Genomic DNA, 22,489 nt, shown 5'->3' with positions numbered 1-22,489 from the left:
TATCGTACTTACGGCACTCTCATTGTGTGTCTTATGCTGGGCATACACGGCCAGATAAAATGCCTGTCAGACCGACAGACATTTTATCTGGCCGGCTGCCAGCCGCATATGTCGCCGGCATACACTGTGATATTTCCCTCACAGTGTATCAGCCCGACATCCGCGCTCTGCCCCCGGGGGAGGAGACATTTCCCTGTTCCTTCCGTAGGAAGGAACACAGGAAATGTCTGTCTGTCGGCCGCGGCTGGGCATACACGGCCCGATGCGGCCGACAGTTTACCGGTAAATATCTCATCGGATGGGCATGCTGGACAATCCGGCATGCCCGACCGAGCAATATTTAACCCTCGGTCGCCGCCCCACACGCTACAATTACAGGGGCGATCCGCCGATATTAGGCGGATCGCCCTGATAATTGTAGCGTGTACAGCCAGCTTAAGTACTAAGTGATGCCTTGTTCTGCCGGAGGGCCGGCTCCAGGCCTACTAGCACCCTGTGGGAGAACCTTTGGAGCACGCCCCCCTCCAACTATATCCATAATTAATACTTTATTTATTTATTTTATTTTTAAATACACATTGTCCCCACAGAAAATAAAAAAAACATCACATTGGTCCCCAAAGGGAAAAAAACAAACAAACACACACATTGGACCACACAGGAATAAAAGAAATCACATTGGCCCTCCCAGGAAAAAAAAAACCACACACACACACACACACACAAAACCACAGCGACTCCCCCAGAAACGGAAACCTACACATTAACCCCCACGGGAAAAAACAAAACAAACATACACGTTGACAGGTAGAAAATAAAACACATTGGCCACCACAGAAAACACAAATTAAACACATTAATTATTGCCCCAGCACCCCAAAGAAGACTTACCTGACCTGTCGGTAGCAGAGGTGAGAGAGGGGCTCCCAGTCTCTCCCTGCCCCTTAATCGCAGGTGGCATTAGCACCCAGCAGTGGCTGCAGCTTAACTGACTAATGGCTTGACTAAGAGATGGACAGTGTTACACAGCAGCAGCAGATGTTCCCAAACGCGGTCCTCAAGGCTCCCCAACAGTACAGGTTTTAGCGATATCCATGGTTGAGCACAGGTGTTAAATCAAATTGACTGGAGGCACTAATTAAGTCACCTGTGCTCAACCATGGTTATCTCTAACACCTGTACTGTTGGGGAGCCTTGAGGGCCGCGTTTGGAAACCTCTGGTCTAACTCAAACGCAACAGGAGGGGCCTGTAGGTAATAGACATCTCCTTGCTGCATTAGCGATTCGAGTGCAGCGTCTGTAAATGCTAACTCAGATCACCACCACGGCTGCTTCTTTGGCCAGTCTGCGTAGGCTGAGACTTACTCCGGCTGGCCGGTTCCCGGCAGCTTGCGAGGCCAGGAAACCTGCGTCCACCAATGCAGACCCTAGCTTTGTCTCACCCGGAAAACGAGGGCAATACGTCCCCGTTTTGAGGGAACGCTGGCCAGCACCGCCAATCAAACTTGTGAGATCCGCAAGTGATAAGGCACGACCCGTTCTGCAAATGGGTCCTGTGCACGTGCAGACCCCAAAATATCGGAGGTGTACACAGAGCCAATTATCCCAGCTGGCCCCCCTTATCTCCGTCACATGTCCACTTTTCCACCATCAGACTAAACAATATACTAGTATGGGCACTACTGACATTGCTTGTATCCGTCACGGCTGCAGAGATCCCACTGCGAGATCTCCTGCCCAATGTACTTATACCACTTACAGTATAATACAGGAAACCAGTGACTGCACTGTGCTTAAATACAGGGACAAGAGGTTACAATCCCTGAAAATTAGATTCAGTTTACACTATGCCGTATTGAATAGTGGCCAAATTATGCAGAAATACAAGATTATTATTTTAATGTTTGCAAAGCAATATGGCTTATGCAAATATTCTGGTAATTTTTGGGTGTGGTACTCGGTATGTTCTCCTGGGGGTGGGGGAACTACAGGAGGAGCATACATAGCACCCAGGGTTGCTAGATTATCCCTTTAATCAGGGACACATATGAATGATATGCATTACACAGGTCCTGTGGCTGATCAGGTGGAAGGCAGACTAGATGTCAGCCACCCACAAAACCAGTGTACGCCCTTTGCCTCCCTGATTAAAGGGATATTATAGCAACCCTGCCAGCACCCCTCCCAAAATGTGTATACGGTACATGCTGTGCAGATTCATGCTGAATTTATAGGATCCTACTTAGACACCGTATTAGCATTTACAGCTAAATCTGCATTTCTGTATTATTTATTTATGCAGCTGTATCTGTATTATTTATATATCTGTAGCTGTATCATGTATTTATATATCTGTATCATGTATTTATATATCTGTATCATGTATTTATATATCTGTAGCTGTATCATGTATTTATATATCTGTATCATGTATTTATATATCTGTAGCTGTATCATGTATTTATATATCTGTATCATGTATTTATATATCTGTAGCTGTATCATTTATTTATATATCTGTATCATTTATTTATATATCTGTATCATGTATTTATATATCTATTATTTATTTATATAACTGCCTATTGCTATAACAAAACAAAAATGAATTACAAAGACTCACTGACTTTACTATGTAATATCTGGGTAGTAGAGTGCCCCCCCCCCCCCCCCTGCACAGGGGGAAGGGGCACATTGTATATGACATTGCATGAAGCCCCCCACCCTGCACAGGGGAAAGGTTACATTGCATGAAGCCCCCCACCCTGCACAGGGGAAAGGTTACATTGCATGAAGCCCCCCACCCTGCACAGGGGAAAGGTTACATTGCATGAAGCCCCCCACCCTGCACAGAGGAAGGAGCACATTGTAAATTATATTGCTTGTAGCCCCCCACCCTGCACAGGGGAAAGGTTACATTGCATGAAGCCCCCCACCCTGCACAGGGGGGAAGGAGCACATTGTACATGACATTGCATGTAGCCCCCACCCTGCACAGGGGAAAGGTTACATTGCATGAAGCCCCCCACCCTGCACAGGGGGGAAGGAGCACATTGTACATGACATTGCATGTAGCCCACCCATCCTGCTAAATAACCACATCATATACATTTAGATACTACAAACACACAACCATCACTGATCTGTAGATCCGGGTCCTTCAGTATCCCAGCATGCACCTGTCCTGCCCCCTCCCTTCCTTTGTATGACGTCTGTGCCGCAGGAAGGGTGCAGTGGGCGGGGCCCGCACTGGGCATGCGCAGTGTGTTTGGAACTAAGTTCTTGTCTCTCAGAAGTGGAGTACTGAGGAGTGATACATTGTATCAGGCAGTGCAGCAGCAGCAGCAGCATGAGGGACCGCACCAAGGAGCTCGGATATGTGAGACATCCCATACTGTATGTTTCTGTATAGCTGGGGGGGACTACATGTCCCAGCACGCCCTGCTAGCCAAGGCAAGGCTGAGACCTGTAGTTCCACTCCAGCTGGGTAAGCCTGCCTGTAGCCTGGGGGTACTACATATTGTATATGTACTGGGAGAACCTCCACCTTACTGTACTGTAGGGAGACTGGCCAGGGTTATATCTGCCCCTCCAGTGGTGTCAGTCAGCCAGCCTATTGGTGTGTCAGTCAGCTAGCCAGGAGGCCCCCAGCCATCCCCAAACCCAGCATAACCCTGTCCCTGGCATGTAGCTGGTTATAGTGACTGACAGTGCAGCAAGGAATGAGGTCAGTGTTCTCATGTCTGACGTCAGAGTTGTGTTATTCCCCCCCTCCCCCCAATACCACTCCAAACCCAGCCTAAGGCCACCCATACACGGTATGTTATTTTTATACGATTTCGATCGATAGTAACGAGCGATTGTACACATCGTATGTTGTTTTGGTGTACATACGATGGTGATGCGCGAGGATAATTGAATATCCTCTCGTACTGGAAAACCGTACGAGGGCGCCCTATCTTACCACGATGTGACACACATCGTATCACTTTTGACAGGTAATACGATCCGATGTCTGATTTACGATCCACTCGCCTCCTCCATTTTGTCATGAGAGACGGCGTTCCGAGCAGCAGCATCGCAACCAAGCTTCACTAGTCACAGAGCAGAGTATATAACATACCTAAAATGGTGGCTGCCTATTATACCCCCTAGATAAGCCCTTCCCTATTCACATACCAGCAGATTAATCGTAATTGTTATGTGCACAACCGATCGCTCGTTTACGTTTTGTAGTCGTGAAACAAAGCATTGGATCGTATGATCGTATGAGAAATCGTACACCTTTTGAACACATCGTATGTAAAATTTCAAGGTAAATCTTATAAGACATGTTGTACGTCTTCTTTTTATCGCACCGTGTATGGGTGGCATAACCCTGTCCCTGGCATGTAGTTGGTCACATTGTGCATAGTGACTGACTGTCCAGCAAGGAATGAGGTCAGTGTACTCATGTCTGACAGAGTAGTGCCCCCCTATTCCCAAACCCAGCCTAACCCTGTCCCCTGGCATGTAGCTGGTCACATTGGGCCTAATTCACCACGGATCGCGATATTGTGTACGCACGCAGTTCCACTGTGATAGCAAGCTAATCCTTTGTGATCGCAATGCAAACTCAGCCTAACATAAGGACGCCCACTTTACCTTACACACATCCGTAATGTTTAGCAGAATAGCGAAACCATCTGTACCATCGCAGCCTCACGCGCACTCGCACAAGCCCTGACCTTACTCGGGAATTGCTAACAGCCACGCGCGCTATGAGGCTGCACACTGCGCAGGCCATCGCAGTGGCTAATTTATGCACACCCCCACGCCATGCGAACGCACTGGCACGCATGCTTTCGGCCAACCCCTCCCATTACCACTCGCGAACGGTGCTTCCTGTCAATCACTCTGCAATAGGTCTGCGTAGCTGCCCCAATCGCAGTCCCCATTGTAGCGGCCAGTTCGCGCACTGCGGTGCGAAACAATCGGCAGAATGCGTGCGTATATGCAGCTGCGCACGGTAGTGAAGCAGGCCCATTGTGTATAGTGACTGTCCAGCAAGGAATGAGGTCAGTGTTCTCATGTCTGACATCAGAGTAGTGCCCCCCTATTCCCAAACCCAGCGTAACCCTGTCCCTGGCATGTAGCTGGTCACATTGTGTATAGTGACTGATTGTCCAGCAAGTAACGAGGGCAGTTCTCTCATGTCTGATGTCAGTGTTGTGTTAACCCCCCCAAATCCCATCCCCAAACCCGGCCTAAACCTTTCCATGCCATGTAGCTGGTTACAGTGTGCATAGTGACCAGCGCATTACAGGGCAGGTTGATCTGACAGCCGACACCATGGTTCTGGTTGCATGGGGGGAATGACATATCGGGCAGTGTGTATGGATCACCCGATGTATTGTCCAGCACGTGTGCCATTGCTGGGTACACACATTGTCTAGTGTTTACCAAGATTTCAATGCACTTAATGTGTTTAGAGTAAAATAACGGCCCCCGTACATCAACAACGGATCGCCGCAAGCGATGAAATCCAACATGTTGGATTTCACAGATTTGCCGATCATGATCAAAATATGATCGAGATTTGCAAGTCGGTGAAATTAAACAGGGTGGGTTTCACCGATGCTGCAACGGATTGCAGAACATCAATGGCCGCCGGTCTGCATTTCCGTCGGCTTCTCCGATCCCATCGCAGGATCACGCAATCCATTAGATGTATTGGGGCCTTAAGATCCACTAGTGGGCGCTGTCTTATTATTTAGATGCTGGATTGACTTCTCCCAACGGCAGGGTAAATTTACTAAGTCGGTTGATGTTTAGAAATCGTTGGGTATCGCCCGCGATGCACGGTATTTACTAAGCATCGGATTTGATGCTGTTTTGTAAACCTCTGCTGATGTCCCATTCCCGCCGGGAAAATGACGGGATTTTAAAACCGCTGCGCAGAACCTTTTTCTGTGTGTGTTATCAATACAATTTTTTCTTTTTTTTTTCTTTTTAGTGCTTGGGGTCCCCTCCCAAATTGATAACCAGCATTAGGCTTCACCAGCCAGGGTTAGTGGCACTATAACAGGAGGGACATGTGGCGTGGGATCTCCGGCCTTGGTGCTGAACAGGCCAGTCAGCGCAGGGGTGAAATCCCTGGGGAAATTTGCCACATAGAGGTGTACGGGACAGCGTCTGTCGTGTCACAGACTGTTATAGATAAATTACAGTTAGAAACTGATTGGTTGCTCTGGGCAACTCCTGCACTTTATCTCTCTCCAAAGCTTGATACAACTCCCCCCATTGTGTTATAACGATATTATATTTCATACTTGGATATTTCAGCTTTGGGGTTAGTTCTCGTTTAATGGTTGTAACCGATACGGACAGCGAGAAATGCATTTGAGGCGTTGAAATTTGCGTTGCTGCAAAACATAAGACGCGTCATCGGTTGTTATTGGGACGTTCACTTTGAGAAAAGTAGAGAAAGGTTTGAGGGACATCGGAGAGTGTCAGAAAAGTCTCCGGCTATTGCTGCGGTGCGGCCAGTGGTTCTCGCGGTCTAAGGAGCCGGTGAGCCACATTGCTGCATTCTTATTGGATGACAAATTGGCTGCCCCCCGCTGCATGTGGGCGATGGGTAAATTAGGGCTGCCCGTCTCCCGCCGTTTGTGCCACTTTGTGTGTTTTATGTTTCAGGGCGACTCTGATTCTGAATCCGATGAGTGTAAGGTTTTTATCGATAGCCGCCCAAATGGCAGCCCTGAGGAAAAGGAGATCGACCAACAGTTGTTCCAAATGGTAACGTGTAACCCATGCCACTGATTATTGCAGCTTGGAGAGGGGCGGACCGAGGCACGCCGTGCCCATGCCACCAGCATAATTGGCTGACTGCCGACCGCTTTGTCTTCATTCAGATTCGAGAGATCCGGGAGTCGCTGCAGACCCTCAGCCGCAAAGTAAAAGAACTGGAAGCCAGTCAGGTGAAGATCCTCAGCCAGCCGCTGCCTGAAGATAGTAAGTGATACCCCATGCCATGTACATACTGGCCGAACCACTCTGCCAGTAGCTGATCACTGCACCCTCATACCGCCTACACTTCACAGATAACCGATAACTGCACCCGCATACAGCGCTCCCTTCCCTAATAGCTGCATCCTGTTACTGACCTCATTACACTGATCACTGCACCCTCATACCGTCTACACTTCACACATAACCGATAACTGCACCCGCACACAGAGCTCCCTTCCCTAATAGCTGCATAACGTTACTTACCTCATTACACTGATCACTGCACCCTCATACCGCCTACACTTCACACATAGCCGATAACTGCACCCGCATACAGCGCTCCCTTCCCTAATAGCTGCATTCTGTTACTGACCTCATTACACTGATAACTGCACCCTCATACCGCCTACACTTCACAGATAACCGATAACTGCACCCTCATACAGCGCTCCCTTCTCTAATAGCTGCATCCTGTTACTGACCTCATTACACTGATAGCTGCACCCTCATACCGCCTACACTTCACAGATAACCGATAACTGCACCCACATACATAGCTCCCTTCCCTAATAGCTGCATCCTGTTACTGACCTCATTACACTGATCGCTGCACCCTCATACCGCCTACACTTCACAGATAACCGATAACTGCACACGCATACAGCGCTCCCTTCCCTAATAGCTGCATCCTGTTACTGACCTCATTACACTGATCACTGCACCCTCATACCGCCTACACTTCACAGATAACCAACAACTGCACCCACATACAGCACTCCCTTCCCTAATAGCTGCATCCTGTTACTGACCTCATTACACTGATCGCTGCACCCTCATACCGCCTACACTTCACAGATAACCGATAACTGCACCCGCATACATAGCTCCCTTCCCTAATAGCTGCATCCTGTTACTGACCTCATTACACTGATAACTGCACCCTCATACCGCCTACACTTCACAGATAACCGATAACTGCACCCACATACAGAGCTCCCTTCCCTAATAGCTGCATCCTGTTACTGACCTCATTACACTGATCACTGCATGCTCTCACTGACTGTACAGCAGTGATATCTGCGCCCTCATACCAATGTGACATTACTGGAAGCCAATAGATGCAAACTTGTACCAACTAGACTTCACAAATAACTGGTAACTGCATCCTCATACCGCCTTCACTTCACTGATAGCCAATCACAGCACTCTTGTACTGATCGTTGCATTCTCATACCAACCACACTTACCTGATAACTGCACCCTCATACCAGCTGCACATCACTGACCCCTGCACCTTCATACCAGCTGCACATCACTGACCCCTGCACCTTCATACCAGCTGCACATCACTGACCCCTGCACCCTCATACCAGCTGCACATCACTGACCCCTGCACCCTCATACCAGCTGCACATCACTGACCCCTGCACCCTCATACCAGCTGCACATCACTGACCCCTGCACCCTCATACCAGCTGCACATCACTGACCCCTGCACCCTCATACCAGCTGCACATCACTGACCCCTGCACCCTCATACCAGCTGCACATCACTGACCCCTGCACCCTCATACCAGCTGCACATCACTGACCCCTGCACCCTCATACCAGTTGCACATCACTGACCCCTGCACCCTCATACCAGCTGCACATTACTGACCGTTGCACCCTCATACCAGCTGCACATTACTGACCGTTGCACCCTCATACCAGCTGCACATCACTGACCCCTGCACCCTCATACCAGCTGCACATCACTGACCCCTGCACCCTCATACCAGCTGCACATCACTGACCCCTGCACCCTCATACCAGCTGCACATCACTGACCCCTGCACCCTCATACCAGCTGCACATCGCTGACCCCTGCACCCTCATACCAGCTGCACATCGCTGACCCCTGCACCCTCATACCAGCTGCACATCGCTGACCCCTGCACCCTCATACCAGCTGCACATCGCTGACCCCTGCCCCCTCATACCAGCTGCACATCGCTGACCCCTGCCCCCTCATACCAGCTGCACATCGCTGACCCCTGCCCCCTCATACCAGCTGCACATCGCTGACCCCTGCCCCCTCATACCAGCTGCACATCGCTGACCCCTGCACCTTCATACCAGCTGCACATCGCTGACCCCCTGCATCTTCATACCAGCTGCACATCGCTGACCCCCTGCACCTTCATACCAGCTGCACATCGCTGACCCCCTGCACCTTCATACCAGCTGCACATCGCTGACCCCCTGCACCCTCATACCAGCTGCACATCGCTGACCCCTGCCCCCTCATACCAGCTGCACATCGCTGACCCCTGCCCCCTCATACCAGCTGCACATCGCTGACCCCTGCACCTTCATACCAGCTGCACATCGCTGACCCCCTGCACCTTCATACCAGCTGCACATCGCTGACCCCCTGCACCTTCATACCAGCTGCACATCGCTGCCCCCTGCCCCCTCATACCAGCTGCACATCGCTGACCCCTGCCCCCTCATACCAGCTGCACATCGCTGACCCCCTGCACCTTCATACCAGCTGCACATCGCTGACCCCTGCACCCTCATACCAGCTGCACATCACTGACGCCTGCACCCTCATAGGGACCTGTACATGGGTCAGTGGCTTGCTTGTACATGGAAGATAGAATATGAGGCATACATGCGTATGTGATGGTACATATGACTCCTGTATCTTGTGTGTCTCTAGAGGTGCTGTAAATACCTAGATAAGGCTGTGATTAATCCTCATAGATATGTCTGTATCCCAGGTATGAAAAAAGATTTACAGACCGCGCGTGAAGAGATAAAACACTTAGCAAAAGATATCCGCAGCAAACTGCAAAGTAAGTACAGTGCCTGGTGTGTGACTGTATAGCCTGTCTCTGCTGCCTGTGCCTCCTGCCTCTGAGCCTCGTCCTTCCCTGCTGCCTGTGCCTCCTGTCTCTGCTGCCTGTGCCTCCTGTCTCTGCTGCCTGTGCCTCCTGTCTCTGTGCCTCGTCCTTCCCTGCTGCCTCTCCAGTCTGTCTCTGCTGCCTGTGCCTCGTCCTTCCCTGCTGCCTCTCCAGTCTGTCTCTGCTGCCTGTGCCTCCTGTCTCTGAGCCTCGTCCTTCCCTGCTGCCTCTCCAGTCTGTCTCTGCTGCCTGTGCCTCGTCCTTCCCTGCTGCCTCTCCAGTCTGTCTCTGCTGCCTGTGCCTCCTGTCTCTGAGCCTCGCCCTTCCCTGCTGCCTGTGCCTCCTGTCTCTGAGCCTCGCCCTTCCCTGCTGCCTGTGCCTCCTGTCTCCGAGCCTCGTCCTTCCCTGCTGCCTGTGCCTCCTGTCTCCGAGCCTCGTCCTTCCCTGCTGCCTGTGCCTCCTGTCTCCGAGCCTCGTCCTTCCCTGCTGCCTGTGCCTCCTGTCTCCGAGCCTCGTCCTTCCCTGCTGCCTGTGCCTCCTGTCTCCGAGCCTCGCCCTTCCCTGCTTCCTGTGCCTCCTGTCTCCGAGCCTCGCCCTTCCCTGCTGCCTGTGCCTCCTGTCTCCGAGCCTCGTCCTTCCCTGCTGCCTGTGCCTCCTGTCTCCGAGCCTCGTCCTTCCCTGCTGCCTGTGCCTCCTGTCTCCGAGCCTCGTCCTTCCCTGCTGCCTGTGCCTCCTGTCTCCGAGTCTCGTCCTTCCCTGCTGTCTGTGCCTCCTGTCTCCGAGCCTCGTCCTTCCCTGCTGCCTGTAATAATCTTTATCTGTGCCCGATGCTGCCTTGTTGTATCTGTGCCCGATGCTGCCGTGTTTTGGTGACTGCATTTGGGTCATTACATGCCTCATACCTCTTTGTGTAAGTGTATATCTCCGGGGATATCTATTGGTGAGGCCTCACCTTCCAGCTTGTCAACCACTACAGTACTCGTCTCTTACTTTGTTGCAGAATTAGAGGTGAAGGAGGATGACGAGGAGATCAGGGGGTCAGTCCATATACGTATGAAGAAGACACAGGTACAATCTGGTTACCGGGACAGGTGTACGGTGACTGCAGGACTAGTAAAGCCAATATACAAGAAAGCATGTGTATTACAGAACAGGTTTCCAATTCCATTGATTCCCGTACCTTATATGTAACTAAATAGTTCTGGCTTCCGTACCCTCACTTTGATGACCGTTGGAAAGGTGACGTTCCTCTATCTTTCATCACTAAACTGCTGCAATAACCTGAGTCTGGCAGACCAGACAAACATTCCCTACAAAGATTAGTAGGTCGATGTCCCCACAAGATAAAAATAAACTGGGCAGCATTTCAGGATTTGCTTTGTGTCCCATCTGAGTTTAGTTGCTCTGTTAAACTGCTATCATGTATTAGATGAAATGTGTTTTTATTCATTGACGGCCTATTCTCCCCTTGTCTCTCGCAGCACGGGGTCCTCTCTCAGCAGTTCATCCAGCTCCTGAATAGATGCTACACAGTACAGACCCAGTATAGAAACAGCAACGTCAACAGGATCAAACGCCAGCTACAGATCAGTACGTCGTGTCTGACATTGTGATGTATGTTAATGCAATGTTGTATTCCTGGCCCAGGCAGCTAGTCGGCTACAGTAACCTTAGTAATAAGATGACTGCATTGCTGCACAACTGCTGTGTGACTGCAGATCAGACTGCTGCTCTATGACATAGCAGAGACAGGACAGAACACGATGCATCTCTGCCACGGACTGCCCCCCTGTGCACACCCGCAACAGCCCTGGACCTTGTGCGAAAGATCAATCAGATAAAGGTCTGGTGGGGTAATGTGGCTGGCCTATATAGGTCTGGTGGGGTAATGTGGCTGGCCTATATAGGTCTGGTGGGGTAATGTGGATGGCCTATACAGGTCTGGTGGGGTAATGTGGCTGGCCTATATAGGTCTGGTGGGGTAATGTGGCTGGCCTATATAGGTCTGGTGGGGTAATGTGGCTGGCCTATACAGGTCTGGTGGGGTAATGTGGCTGGCCTATATAGGTCTGGTGGGGTAATGTGGCTGGCCTATATAGGTCTGGTGGGGTAATGTGGCTGGCCTATACAGGTCTGGTGGGGTAATGTGGCTGGCCTATATAGGTCTGGTGGGGTAATGTGGCTGGCCTATATAGGTCTGGTGGGGTAATGTGGCTGGCCTATACAGGTCTGGTGGGGTAATGTGGATGGCCTATACAGGTCTGGTGGGGTAATGTGGCTGGCCTATATAGGTCTGGTGGGGTAATGTGGCTGGCCTATACAGGTCTGGTGGGGTAATGTGGCTGGCCTATACAGGTCTGGTGGGGTAATGTGGCTGGCCTATATAGGTCTGGTGGGGTAATGTGGCTGGCCTATATAGGTCTGGTGGGGTAATGTGGCTGGCCTATACAGGTCTGGTGGGGTAATGTGGCTGGCCTATATAGGTCTGGTGGGGTAATGTGGCTGGCCTATATAGGTCTGGTGGGGTAATGTGGCTGGCCTATACAGGTCTGGTGGGGTAATGTGGCTGGCCTATACAGGTCTGGTGGGGTAATGTGGCTGGCCTATACAGGTCTGGTGGGGTAATGTGGCTGGCCTATACAGGTCTGGTGGGGTAATGTGGCTGGCCTATACAGGTCTGGTGGGGTAATGTGGCTGGCCTATACAGGTCTGGTGGGGTAATGTGGCTGGCCTATATAGGTCTGGTGGGGTAATGTGGCTGGCCTATATAGGTCTGGTGGGGTAATGTGGCTGGCCTATATAGGTCTGGTGGGGTAATGTGGCTGGCCTATATAGGTCTGGTGGGGTAATGTGGCTGGCCTATACAGGTCTGGTGGGGAATGTGGCTGGCCTATATAGGTGTGGTGGGGTAATGTGGCTGGCCTATACAGGTCTGGTGGGGAATGTGGCTGGCCTATATAGGTGTGGTGGGGTAATGTGGCTGGCCTATATAGGTCTGGTGGGGAATGTGGAGGGCCTATATAGGTCTGGTGGGGAAAGTGGAAGGTCAGCCTATATAGGTCTGGTGGGGAATGTGGACAGTCGGCCTATATAGATCTGGTGGGTAATGTGGCCGGCCAGTATAGGTCAGGTGGGGAATGTGGACGGTCGGTCTATATAGGTCTGGTGGAGAATGTGGATGGACGGTCTATGTAGGTCTGGTGAGGAATGTGGATGGCCTATATAGGTCTGGTGGGGAATGTGGCCGGCCTATATAGGTCTGGTGGGGAATGTGGACGGTCGGCCTATATAGGTCTGGTGGGGAATGTGGATGGACGGTCTATGTAGGTCTGGTGGGGAATGTGGACGGTCGGCCTATATAGGTCAGGTGGGGAATGTGGAGGGACAGTCTATGTAGGTCTGGTGGGGAATGTGGACGGCCTATAATAGGTCTGGTGGGTAATGTGGACTGCCTATGTAGGCCAGGTGGGGAATGTGGATGGTCGGCCTATATAGGTCTGGTGGGGAATGTGGATGGATGGTCTAAGTAGATCTGGTGGGGAATATGGATGGTCGGTCTATGTAGATCTGGTGGGGAATGTGGATGGTCGGTCTATGTAGATCTGGTGGGAGAATGGGGATGGTTTGTCTATGTAAGTCTGGTGGGGAATGTGGACGGTTGACCTGTGTAGATCTGGTGGGGAGTGTGGATGGTCGTGCTATGTAGATCTGGTGGGGAATGAGGATGTATGGTCTATGTAGATCTTATGGGGAATGTGGATGGATGGTCTATGTAGATCTGGTGGGGAATGTGGATGGATGGTCTATGTAGATCTGATGGGGAATGTGTTTAATCAGTTTATATAGGTCTGTTGGGAATGTCCATTTATATAGACCTCATGAGAATAGAGGATGGTTTGGGTATATTGGTCTGACGTGGTTGGTTGACAATTACTTTGTAGTTATGGTGGTAGAGTGGGTGGATGGCTATCAACTTTAGGCCGAGTGGGGTGGGTGGATGACTCCCTGCTCTAGGTTGTGTGGGTGGATGAATGTCTGCTGTAGTGAGGTGAGTGGATGACTGCCTGCTCTAGGTTGGGTGGGTGGATGACTGCCCGCTCTAGGTTGGGTGGATGGCTGCCCTCTAGGTGGGGTGGGTGAATGACTGTCTGCTCTAGGTGGGGTGGGTGGATGACTGTCTGCTCTAGGTGGGGTGGGTGGATGACTGTCTGCTCTAGGTGGGGTGGGTGGATGACTGTCTGCTCTAGGTTGGGTGGGTGGATGACTGTCTGCTATTGGTGGGGTGGGTGGATGACTGTCTGCTCTAGGTGTGGTGGGTGAATGACTGTCTGCTCTAGGTGGGGTGGGTGGATGACTGTCTGCTCTAGGTGGGGTGGGTGGATGACTGTCTGCTCTAGGTGGGGTGGGTGGATGACTGTATGCTCTAGGTGGGGTGGGTGGATGACTGCCTGCTCTAGGTGGGGTGGGTGGATGACTGCCTACTCTAGGTGTGGTGGGTGGATGACTGCCTGCTCTAGGTGGGGTGGGTGGATGACTGCCTGCTCTAGGTGGGGTGGGTGGATGACTGCCTGCTCTAGGTGGGGTGGGTGGATGACTGCCTGCTCTAGGTGGGGTGGGTGGATGACTGCCTGCTCTAGGTGGGGTGGGTGGATGACTGCCTGCTCTAGGTGGGGTGGGTGGATGACTGCCTGCTCTAGGTGGGGTGGGTGGATGACTGCCTGCTCTAGGTGGGGTGGGTGGATGACTGCCTGCTCTAGGTGGGGTGGGTGGATGGATGACTGCCTGCTCTAGGTGGGGTGGGTGGATGGATGACTGTCTGCTCTAGGTTGGATGGGGTGAGTGGATGATTGCCTGCTGTAGGCCAGGTGAATGGTTGCCCTCTCTAGGTGGGGTGGGTGAATGGCTGCCCACTGTAGCATTATAGCTGCCTGATATAGGCTAGGTGGGGGTGGGTAAATGGCCGCTGGGCGGGATGGGTGGACGACAACCCTTTGTGGATATTGTGTTGCTTCCTGTGCTTATACAATGGTAAATTATGAGCTGGACAGAAGAGATTACACTAAGCGGACTGCAGGGGGCGCTGCAATGTGATGTTTTGAGGGTCCCAAGATGCTTTTCTTGTTCCACAGCTGGAAACAGTGTTACCGATGACCAGTTCGAAGAGATGCTGGAGAAAGGAGAGACTGACGTGTTCACATGTAATGTAAGAGGGATCATATGGTGTGGGGGGGCACGTCCATGTGTGAGGCTATTATCACATAGTGGTGTCAGTAATTCTGTTATATGAATTCCTAGGTGAGGTGTGTATGCGTGTCATTAAATGTGATGTTATATGACATACTAAGTGATGTGTGTAGCAGAGGATGCTGTGTGAGGTGTGTAACAGAGGATGCTGGCTGGTATGTTATAGTGTGTAGGGCAGGATGCTGTGTGAGGTGTGTAGCAGAGGATGCTGGCTGGTATGTTATAGTGTGTAGGGCAGGAGTCTGTATGAGGTATGTAGCAGAGGATGCTGTGTGAGGTATGTAGCAGAGGATGCTGGCTGGTATGTTATAGTGCGTAGGGCAGGATGCTGTGTGAGGTGTGTAGCAGAGGATGCTGGCTGGTATGTTATAGTGTGTAGGGCAGGATGCTGTGTGAGGTATGTAGCAGAGGATGCTGTGTGAGGTGTGTAACAGAGGATGCTGGCTGGTATGTTATAGTGTGTAGGGCAGGATGCTGTGTGAGGTGTGTAGGAGAGGATGCTGGGTGGTATGTTATATTGCATAGGGCAGGATGCTGTGTGAGGTGTGTAGCAGAGGATGCTGGCTGGTATGTTATATTGCGTAGGGCAGGATGCTGTGTGAGGTGTGTAGTAGAGGATGCTGGTTGGTATGTTATATTGCATAGGGCAGGATGCTGGCTGGTATGTTATATTGCGTAGGGCAGGATGCTGTGTGAGGTGTGTAGCAGAGGATGCTGGCTGGTATGTTATAGTGTGTAGGGCAGGAGTCTGTATGAGGTATGTAGCAGAGGATGCTGTGTGAGGTGTGTAGCAGAGAATGCTGGCTGGTATGTTATAGTGCGTAGGGCAGGAGTCTGTATGAGGTATGTAGCAGAGGATGCTGGCTGGTATGTTATAGTGCGTAGGGCAGGATGCTGTGTGAGGTGTGTAGCAGAGGATGCTGGCTGGTATGTTATAGTGTGTAGGGCAGGATGCTGTGTGAGGTATGTAGCAGAGGATGCTGTGTGAGGTGTGTAGCAGAGGATGCTGTGTGAGGTGTGTAGCAGAGGATGCTGGCTGGTATGTTATAGTGCGTAGGGCAGGAGTCTGTATGAGGTATGTAGCAGAGGATGCTGGCTGGTATGTTATAGTGCGTAGGGCAGGATGCTGTGTGAGGTGTGTAGGAGAGGATGCTGGGTGGTATGTTATATTGCATAGGGCAGGATGCTGTGTGAGGTGTGTAGCAGAGGATGCTGGCTGGTATGTTATATTGCGTAGGGCAGGATGCTGTGTGAGGTGTGTAGTAGAGGATGCTGGTTGGTATGTTATATTGCATAGGGCAGGATGCTGGCTGGTATGTTATATTGCGTAGGGCAGGATGCTGTGTGAGGTGTGTAGCAGAGGATGCTGGCTGGTATGTTATAGTGTGTAGGGCAGGAGTCTGTATGAGGTATGTAGCAGAGGATGCTGTGTGAGGTGTGTAGCAGAGGATGCTGGCTGGTATGTTATAGTGCGTAGGGCAGGAGTCTGTATGAGGTATGTAGCAGAGGATGCTGGCTGGTATGTTATAGTGCGTAGGGCAGGATGCTATGTGAGGTATGTGAGGCAGGATGCTGTGTGAGGTGTGTAGCAGAGGATGCTGGCTGGTATGTTATAGTGTGTAGGGCAGGATGCTGTGTGAGGTATGTAGCAGAGGATGCTGTGTGAGGTATGTAGCAGAGGATGCTGTGTGAGGTGTGTAGGAGAGGATGCTGGCTGGTATGTTATAGTGTGTAGAGCAGGATGCTGTGTGAGGTGTGTTGCAGAGGATGCTGGCTGGTATGTTATAGTGTGTAGGGCAGGATGCTGTGTGAGGTGTGTAGCAGAGGATGCTGGCTGGTATGTTATAGTGCGTAGGGCAGGATGCTGTGTGAGGTATGTAGCAGATGATGCTGTGTGAGGTGTGTAACAGAGGATGCTGGCTGGTATGTTATAGTGCATAGGGCAGGATGCTGTGTGAGGTATGTAGCAGAGGATGCTGGCTGGTATGTTATAGTGCGTAGGGCAGGATGCTGTGTGAGGTGTGTAGCAGAGGATGCTGGCTGGTATGTTATAGTGTGTAGGGCAGGATGCTGTGTGAGGTATGTAGCAGAGGATGCTGTGTGAGGTGTGTAACAGAGGATGCTGGCTGGTATGTTATAGTGCGTAGGGCAGGATGCTGTGTGAGGTGTGTAGCAGAGGATGCTGGCTGGTATGTTATATTGCGTAGGGCAGGATACTGTGTGAGGTGTGTAGCAGAGGATGCTGGCTGGTATGTTATATTGCGTAGGGCAGGATGCTGTGTGAGGTGTGTAGTAGAGGATGCTGGTTGGTATGTTATATTGCATAGGGCAGGATGCTGGCTGGTATGTTATATTGCGTAGGGCAGGATGCTGTGTGAGGTGTGTAGCAGAGGATGCTGGCTGGTATGTTATAGTGTGTAGGGCAGGAGTCTGTATGAGGTATGTAGCAGAGGATGCTGTGTGAGGTGTGTAGCAGAGGATGCTGGCTGGTATGTTATAGTGCGTAGGGCAGGAGTCTGTATGAGGTATGTAGCAGAGGATGCTGGCTGGTATGTTATAGTGCGTAGGGCAGGATGCTGTGTGAGGTGTGTAGCAGAGGATGCTGGCTGGTATGTTATAGTGTGTAGGGCAGGATGCTGTGTGAGGTATGTAGCAGAGGATGCTGTGTGAGGTGTGTAGCAGAGGATGCTGTGTGAGGTGTGTAGCAGAGGATGCTGGCTGGTATGTTATAGTGCGTAGGGCAGGAGTCTGTATGAGGTATGTAGCAGAGGATGCTGGCTGGTATGTTATAGTGCGTAGGGCAGGATGCTGTGTGAGGTGTGTAGCAGAGGAAGATGGCTGGTATGTTATAGTGGGTAGGGCAGTAGACTGTGTGAGGTGTGTAGCAGAGGATGCTGGCTGGTATGTTATAGTGCATACTGCAGGATGCTGTGTGAGGTATGTAGCAGAGGATGCTGGCTGGTATGTTATAGTGCATAGGGCAGGATGCTGTGTGAGGTGTGTAGCAGAGGATGCTGTGTGAGGTGTGTAACAGAGGATGCTGGCTGGTGTGTTATAGTGCGTAGGGCAGGATGCCGTGTAAGGTGTGTAGCAGAGGTTGCTGGCTGGTATGTTATAGTGTGTAGGGCAGGATGCTGTGTGAGGTATGTAGCAGAGGATGCTGTGTGAGGTGTGTAGGAGAGGATGCTGGCTGGTATGTTATAGTGCGTAGGGCAGGAGTCTGTATGAGGTATGTAGCAGAGGATGCTGGCTGGTATGTTATAGTGCGTAGGGCAGGATGCTGTGTGAGGTGTGTAGCAGAGGATGCTGGCTGGTATGTTATAGTGTGTAGGGCAGGATGCTGTGTGAGGTATGTAGCAGAGGATGCTGTGTGAGGTGTGTAGCAGAGGATGCTGTGTGAGGTGTGTAGCAGAGGATGCTGGCTGGTATGTTATAGTGCGTAGGGCAGGAGTCTGTATGAGGTATGTAGCAGAGGATGCTGGCTGGTATGTTATAGTGCGTAGGGCAGGATGCTGTGTGAGGTGTGTAGGAGAGGATGCTGGGTGGTATGTTATATTGCATAGGGCAGGATGCTGTGTGAGGTGTGTAGCAGAGGATGCTGGCTGGTATGTTATATTGCGTAGGGCAGGATGCTGTGTGAGGTGTGTAGTAGAGGATGCTGGTTGGTATGTTATATTGCATAGGGCAGGATGCTGGCTGGTATGTTATATTGCGTAGGGCAGGATGCTGTGTGAGGTGTGTAGCAGAGGATGCCTGCTGGTATGTTATAGTGTGTAGGGCAGGAGTCTGTATGAGGTATGTAGCAGAGGATGCTGTGTGAGGTGTGTAGCAGAGGATGCTGGCTGGTATGTTATAGTGCGTAGGGCAGGAGTCTGTATGAGGTATGTAGCAGAGGATGCTGGCTGGTATGTTATAGTGCGTAGGGCAGGATGCTGTGTGAGGTATGTGAGGCAGGATGCTGTGTGAGGTGTGTAGCAGAGGATGCTGGCTGGTATGTTATAGTGTGTAGGGCAGGATGCTGTGTGAGGTATGTAGCAGAGGATGCTGTGTGAGGTATGTAGCAGAGGATGCTGTGTGAGGTGTGTAGGAGAGGATGCTGGCTGGTATGTTATAGTGTGTAGAGCAGGATGCTGTGTGAGGTGTGTTGCAGAGGATGCTGGCTGGTATGTTATAGTGTGTAGGGCAGGATGCTGTGTGAGGTGTGTAGCAGAGGATGCTGGCTGGTATGTTATAGTGCGTAGGGCAGGATGCTGTGTGAGGTATGTAGCAGATGATGCTGTGTGAGGTGTGTAACAGAGGATGCTGGCTGGTATGTTATAGTGCATAGGGCAGGATGCTGTGTGAGGTATGTAGCAGAGGATGCTGGCTGGTATGTTATAGTGCGTAGGGCAGGATGCTGTGTGAGGTGTGTAGCAGAGGATGCTGGCTGGTATGTTATAGTGTGTAGGGCAGGATGCTGTGTGAGGTATGTAGCAGAGGATGCTGTGTGAGGTGTGTAACAGAGGATGCTGGCTGGTATGTTATAGTGCGTAGGGCAGGATGCTGTGTGAGGTGTGTAGCAGAGGATGCTGGCTGGTATGTTATATTGCGTAGGGCAGGATACTGTGTGAGGTGTGTAGCAGAGGATGCTGGCTGGTATGTTATATTGCGTAGGGCAGGATGCTGTGTGAGGTGTGTAGTAGAGGATGCTGGTTGGTATGTTATATTGCATAGGGCAGGATGCTGGCTGGTATGTTATATTGCGTAGGGCAGGATGCTGTGTGAGGTGTGTAGCAGAGGATGCTGGCTGGTATGTTATAGTGTGTAGGGCAGGAGTCTGTATGAGGTATGTAGCAGAGGATGCTGTGTGAGGTGTGTAGCAGAGGATGCTGGCTGGTATGTTATAGTGCGTAGGGCAGGAGTCTGTATGAGGTATGTAGCAGAGGATGCTGGCTGGTATGTTATAGTGCGTAGGGCAGGATGCTGTGTGAGGTGTGTAGCAGAGGATGCTGGCTGGTATGTTATAGTGTGTAGGGCAGGATGCTGTGTGAGGTATGTAGCAGAGGATGCTGTGTGAGGTGTGTAGCAGAGGATGCTGTGTGAGGTGTGTAGCAGAGGATGCTGGCTGGTATGTTATAGTGCGTAGGGCAGGAGTCTGTATGAGGTATGTAGCAGAGGATGCTGGCTGGTATGTTATAGTGCGTAGGGCAGGATGCTGTGTGAGGTGTGTAGCAGAGGAAGATGGCTGGTATGTTATAGTGGGTAGGGCAGTAGACTGTGTGAGGTGTGTAGCAGAGGATGCTGGCTGGTATGTTATAGTGCATACTGCAGGATGCTGTGTGAGGTATGTAGCAGAGGATGCTGGCTGGTATGTTATAGTGCATAGGGCAGGATGCTGTGTGAGGTGTGTAGCAGAGGATGCTGTGTGAGGTGTGTAACAGAGGATGCTGGCTGGTGTGTTATAGTGCGTAGGGCAGGATGCCGTGTAAGGTGTGTAGCAGAGGTTGCTGGCTGGTATGTTATAGTGTGTAGGGCAGGATGCTGTGTGAGGTATGTAGCAGATGATGCTGTGTGAGGTGTGTAACAGAGGATGCTGGCTGGTATGTTATAGTGCATAGGGCAGGATGGTGTGTGAGGTATGTAGCAGAGGATGCTGGCTGGTATGTTATAGTGCGTAGGGCAGGATGCTGTGTGAGGTGTGTAGCAGAGGATGCTGGCTGGTATGTTATAGTGTGTAGGGCAGGATGCTGTGTGAGGTATGTAGCAGAGGATGCTGTGTGAGGTGTGTAGGAGAGGATGCTGGCTGGTATGTTATAGTGCGTAGGGCAGGAGTCTGTATGAGGTATGTAGCAGAGGATGCTGGCTGGTATGTTATAGTGCGTAGGGCAGGATGCTGTGTGAGGTGTGTAGCAGAGGATGCTGTGTGAGGGGTGTAGCAGAGGATGCTGGCTGGTATGTTAGTGTGTAGGGCAGGATGCTGTGTGAGGTGTGTAGCAGAGGATGCTGGCTGGTATGTTATATTGCATAGGGCAGGATGCTGCGAGGTATGTAGCAGAGGATACTGGCTGGTATGTTAGTGCGTAGGGCAGGATGCTGTGAGGTATGTAGCAGAGGTTGCTGGCTGGTGTGTTATAGTGCGTAGGGCAGGATGCTGTGTGAGGTGTGTAGCAGAGAATGCTGTGTGAGGGATGTAGCAGAGGATGCTGGCTGGTATGTTAGTGCGTAGGGCAGGATGCTGTGAGGTATGTAGCAGAGGATGCTGGCTGGTGTGTTATAGTGCGTAGGGTTGGATGCTGTGTGAGGTGTGTAGCAGAGGATGCTGGCTGGTATGTTATATTGCGTAGGGCGGGATGCGGTGTGAGGTGTGTTATAGTGTGTAGGGCAGGATGCTGTGTGAGGTGTGTAGGAGAGGATGCTGGCTGGTATGTTATAGTGTGTAGAGCAGGATGCTGTGTGAGGTGTGTTGCAGAGGATGCTGGCTGGTATGTTATAGTGTGTAGGGCAGGATGCTGTGTGAGGTGTGTAGCAGAGGATGCTGGCTGGTATGTTATAGTGCGTAGGGCAGGATGCTGTGTGAGGTGTGTAGCAGATGATGCTGGCTGGTATGTTATATTGCGTAGGGCAGGATGCTGTGTGAGGTGTGTAGCAGAGGATTCTGGCTGGTATGTTATAGTGTGTAGGGCAGGATGCTGTGTGAGGTGTGTAGCAGAGGATGCTGGCTGGTATGTTATATTGCGTAGGGCAGGATGCTGTGTGAGGTGTGTAGCAGATGATGCTGGCTGGTATGTTATATTGCGTAGGGCAGGATGCTGTGTGAGGTATGTAGCAGAGGATGCTGGCTAGTGTGTTAAAGTGTGTAGGGCGGGATGCTGTGTGAGGTGTGTAGCAGAGGTGGCTGGCTGGTGTGTTATAGTGTGTAGGGCAGGAGTCTGTGTGAGGTGTGTAGCAGAGGATGCTGGCTGGTGTGTTATAGTGTGTAGGGCAGGATGCTGTGTGAGGTGTGTAGCAGAGGATGCTGGCTGGTATGTTAGTGCGTAGGGCAGGATGCTGTGAGGTATGTAGCAGAGGATGCTGGCTGGTATGTTATATTGCGTAGGGCAGGATGCTGTGTGAGGTGTGTAGCAGAGGATGCTGGCTGGTATGTTATAGTGCGTAGGGCAGGATGCTGTGTAAGGTGTGTAGCAGATGATGCTGGCTGGTATGTTATATTGCGTAGGGCAGGATGCTGTGTGAGGGATGTAGCAGAGGATGCTGGCTGGTATGTTATATTGCGTAGGGCAGGATGCTGTGTGAGGTTTGTAGCAGAGGATGCTGGCTGGTATGTTATAGTGTGTAGGGCAGGATGCTGTGTGAGGTGTGTAGCAGAGGATGCTGGCTGGTAT

At 51.2% G+C, this 22,489-nt stretch overlaps 1 protein-coding gene across 1 annotated transcript in view; it reads left to right on the top strand.

Moving 5' to 3' along the window:
- Positions 1 to 3,193: 3,193 nt before the first annotated feature.
- The window catches only part of STX4 (syntaxin 4), a 37,375-nt gene continuing 18,079 nt past the window's right edge, over positions 3,194 to 22,489 (top strand). The window contains exons 1-7 of the mRNA XM_088463804.1: positions 3,194 to 3,379; positions 6,679 to 6,780; positions 6,897 to 6,996; positions 9,762 to 9,836; positions 10,885 to 10,952; positions 11,366 to 11,474; positions 15,014 to 15,087. Of these exons, the coding sequence (XP_088319930.1) occupies positions 3,350 to 3,379; positions 6,679 to 6,780; positions 6,897 to 6,996; positions 9,762 to 9,836; positions 10,885 to 10,952; positions 11,366 to 11,474; positions 15,014 to 15,087 (558 nt within the window). The 5' untranslated portion in view covers positions 3,194 to 3,349. The remainder of the gene's footprint in view (positions 3,380 to 6,678; positions 6,781 to 6,896; positions 6,997 to 9,761; positions 9,837 to 10,884; positions 10,953 to 11,365; positions 11,475 to 15,013; positions 15,088 to 22,489) is intronic.

Source organism: Taudactylus pleione, unplaced genomic scaffold (assembly GCF_031769625.1).
Source record: "Taudactylus pleione unplaced genomic scaffold, aTauple2 ptg001463l, whole genome shotgun sequence".
Taxonomy (NCBI): domain Eukaryota; kingdom Metazoa; phylum Chordata; class Amphibia; order Anura; family Myobatrachidae; genus Taudactylus; species Taudactylus pleione.
This window is presented reverse-complemented; position numbering and strand designations above follow the sequence as displayed.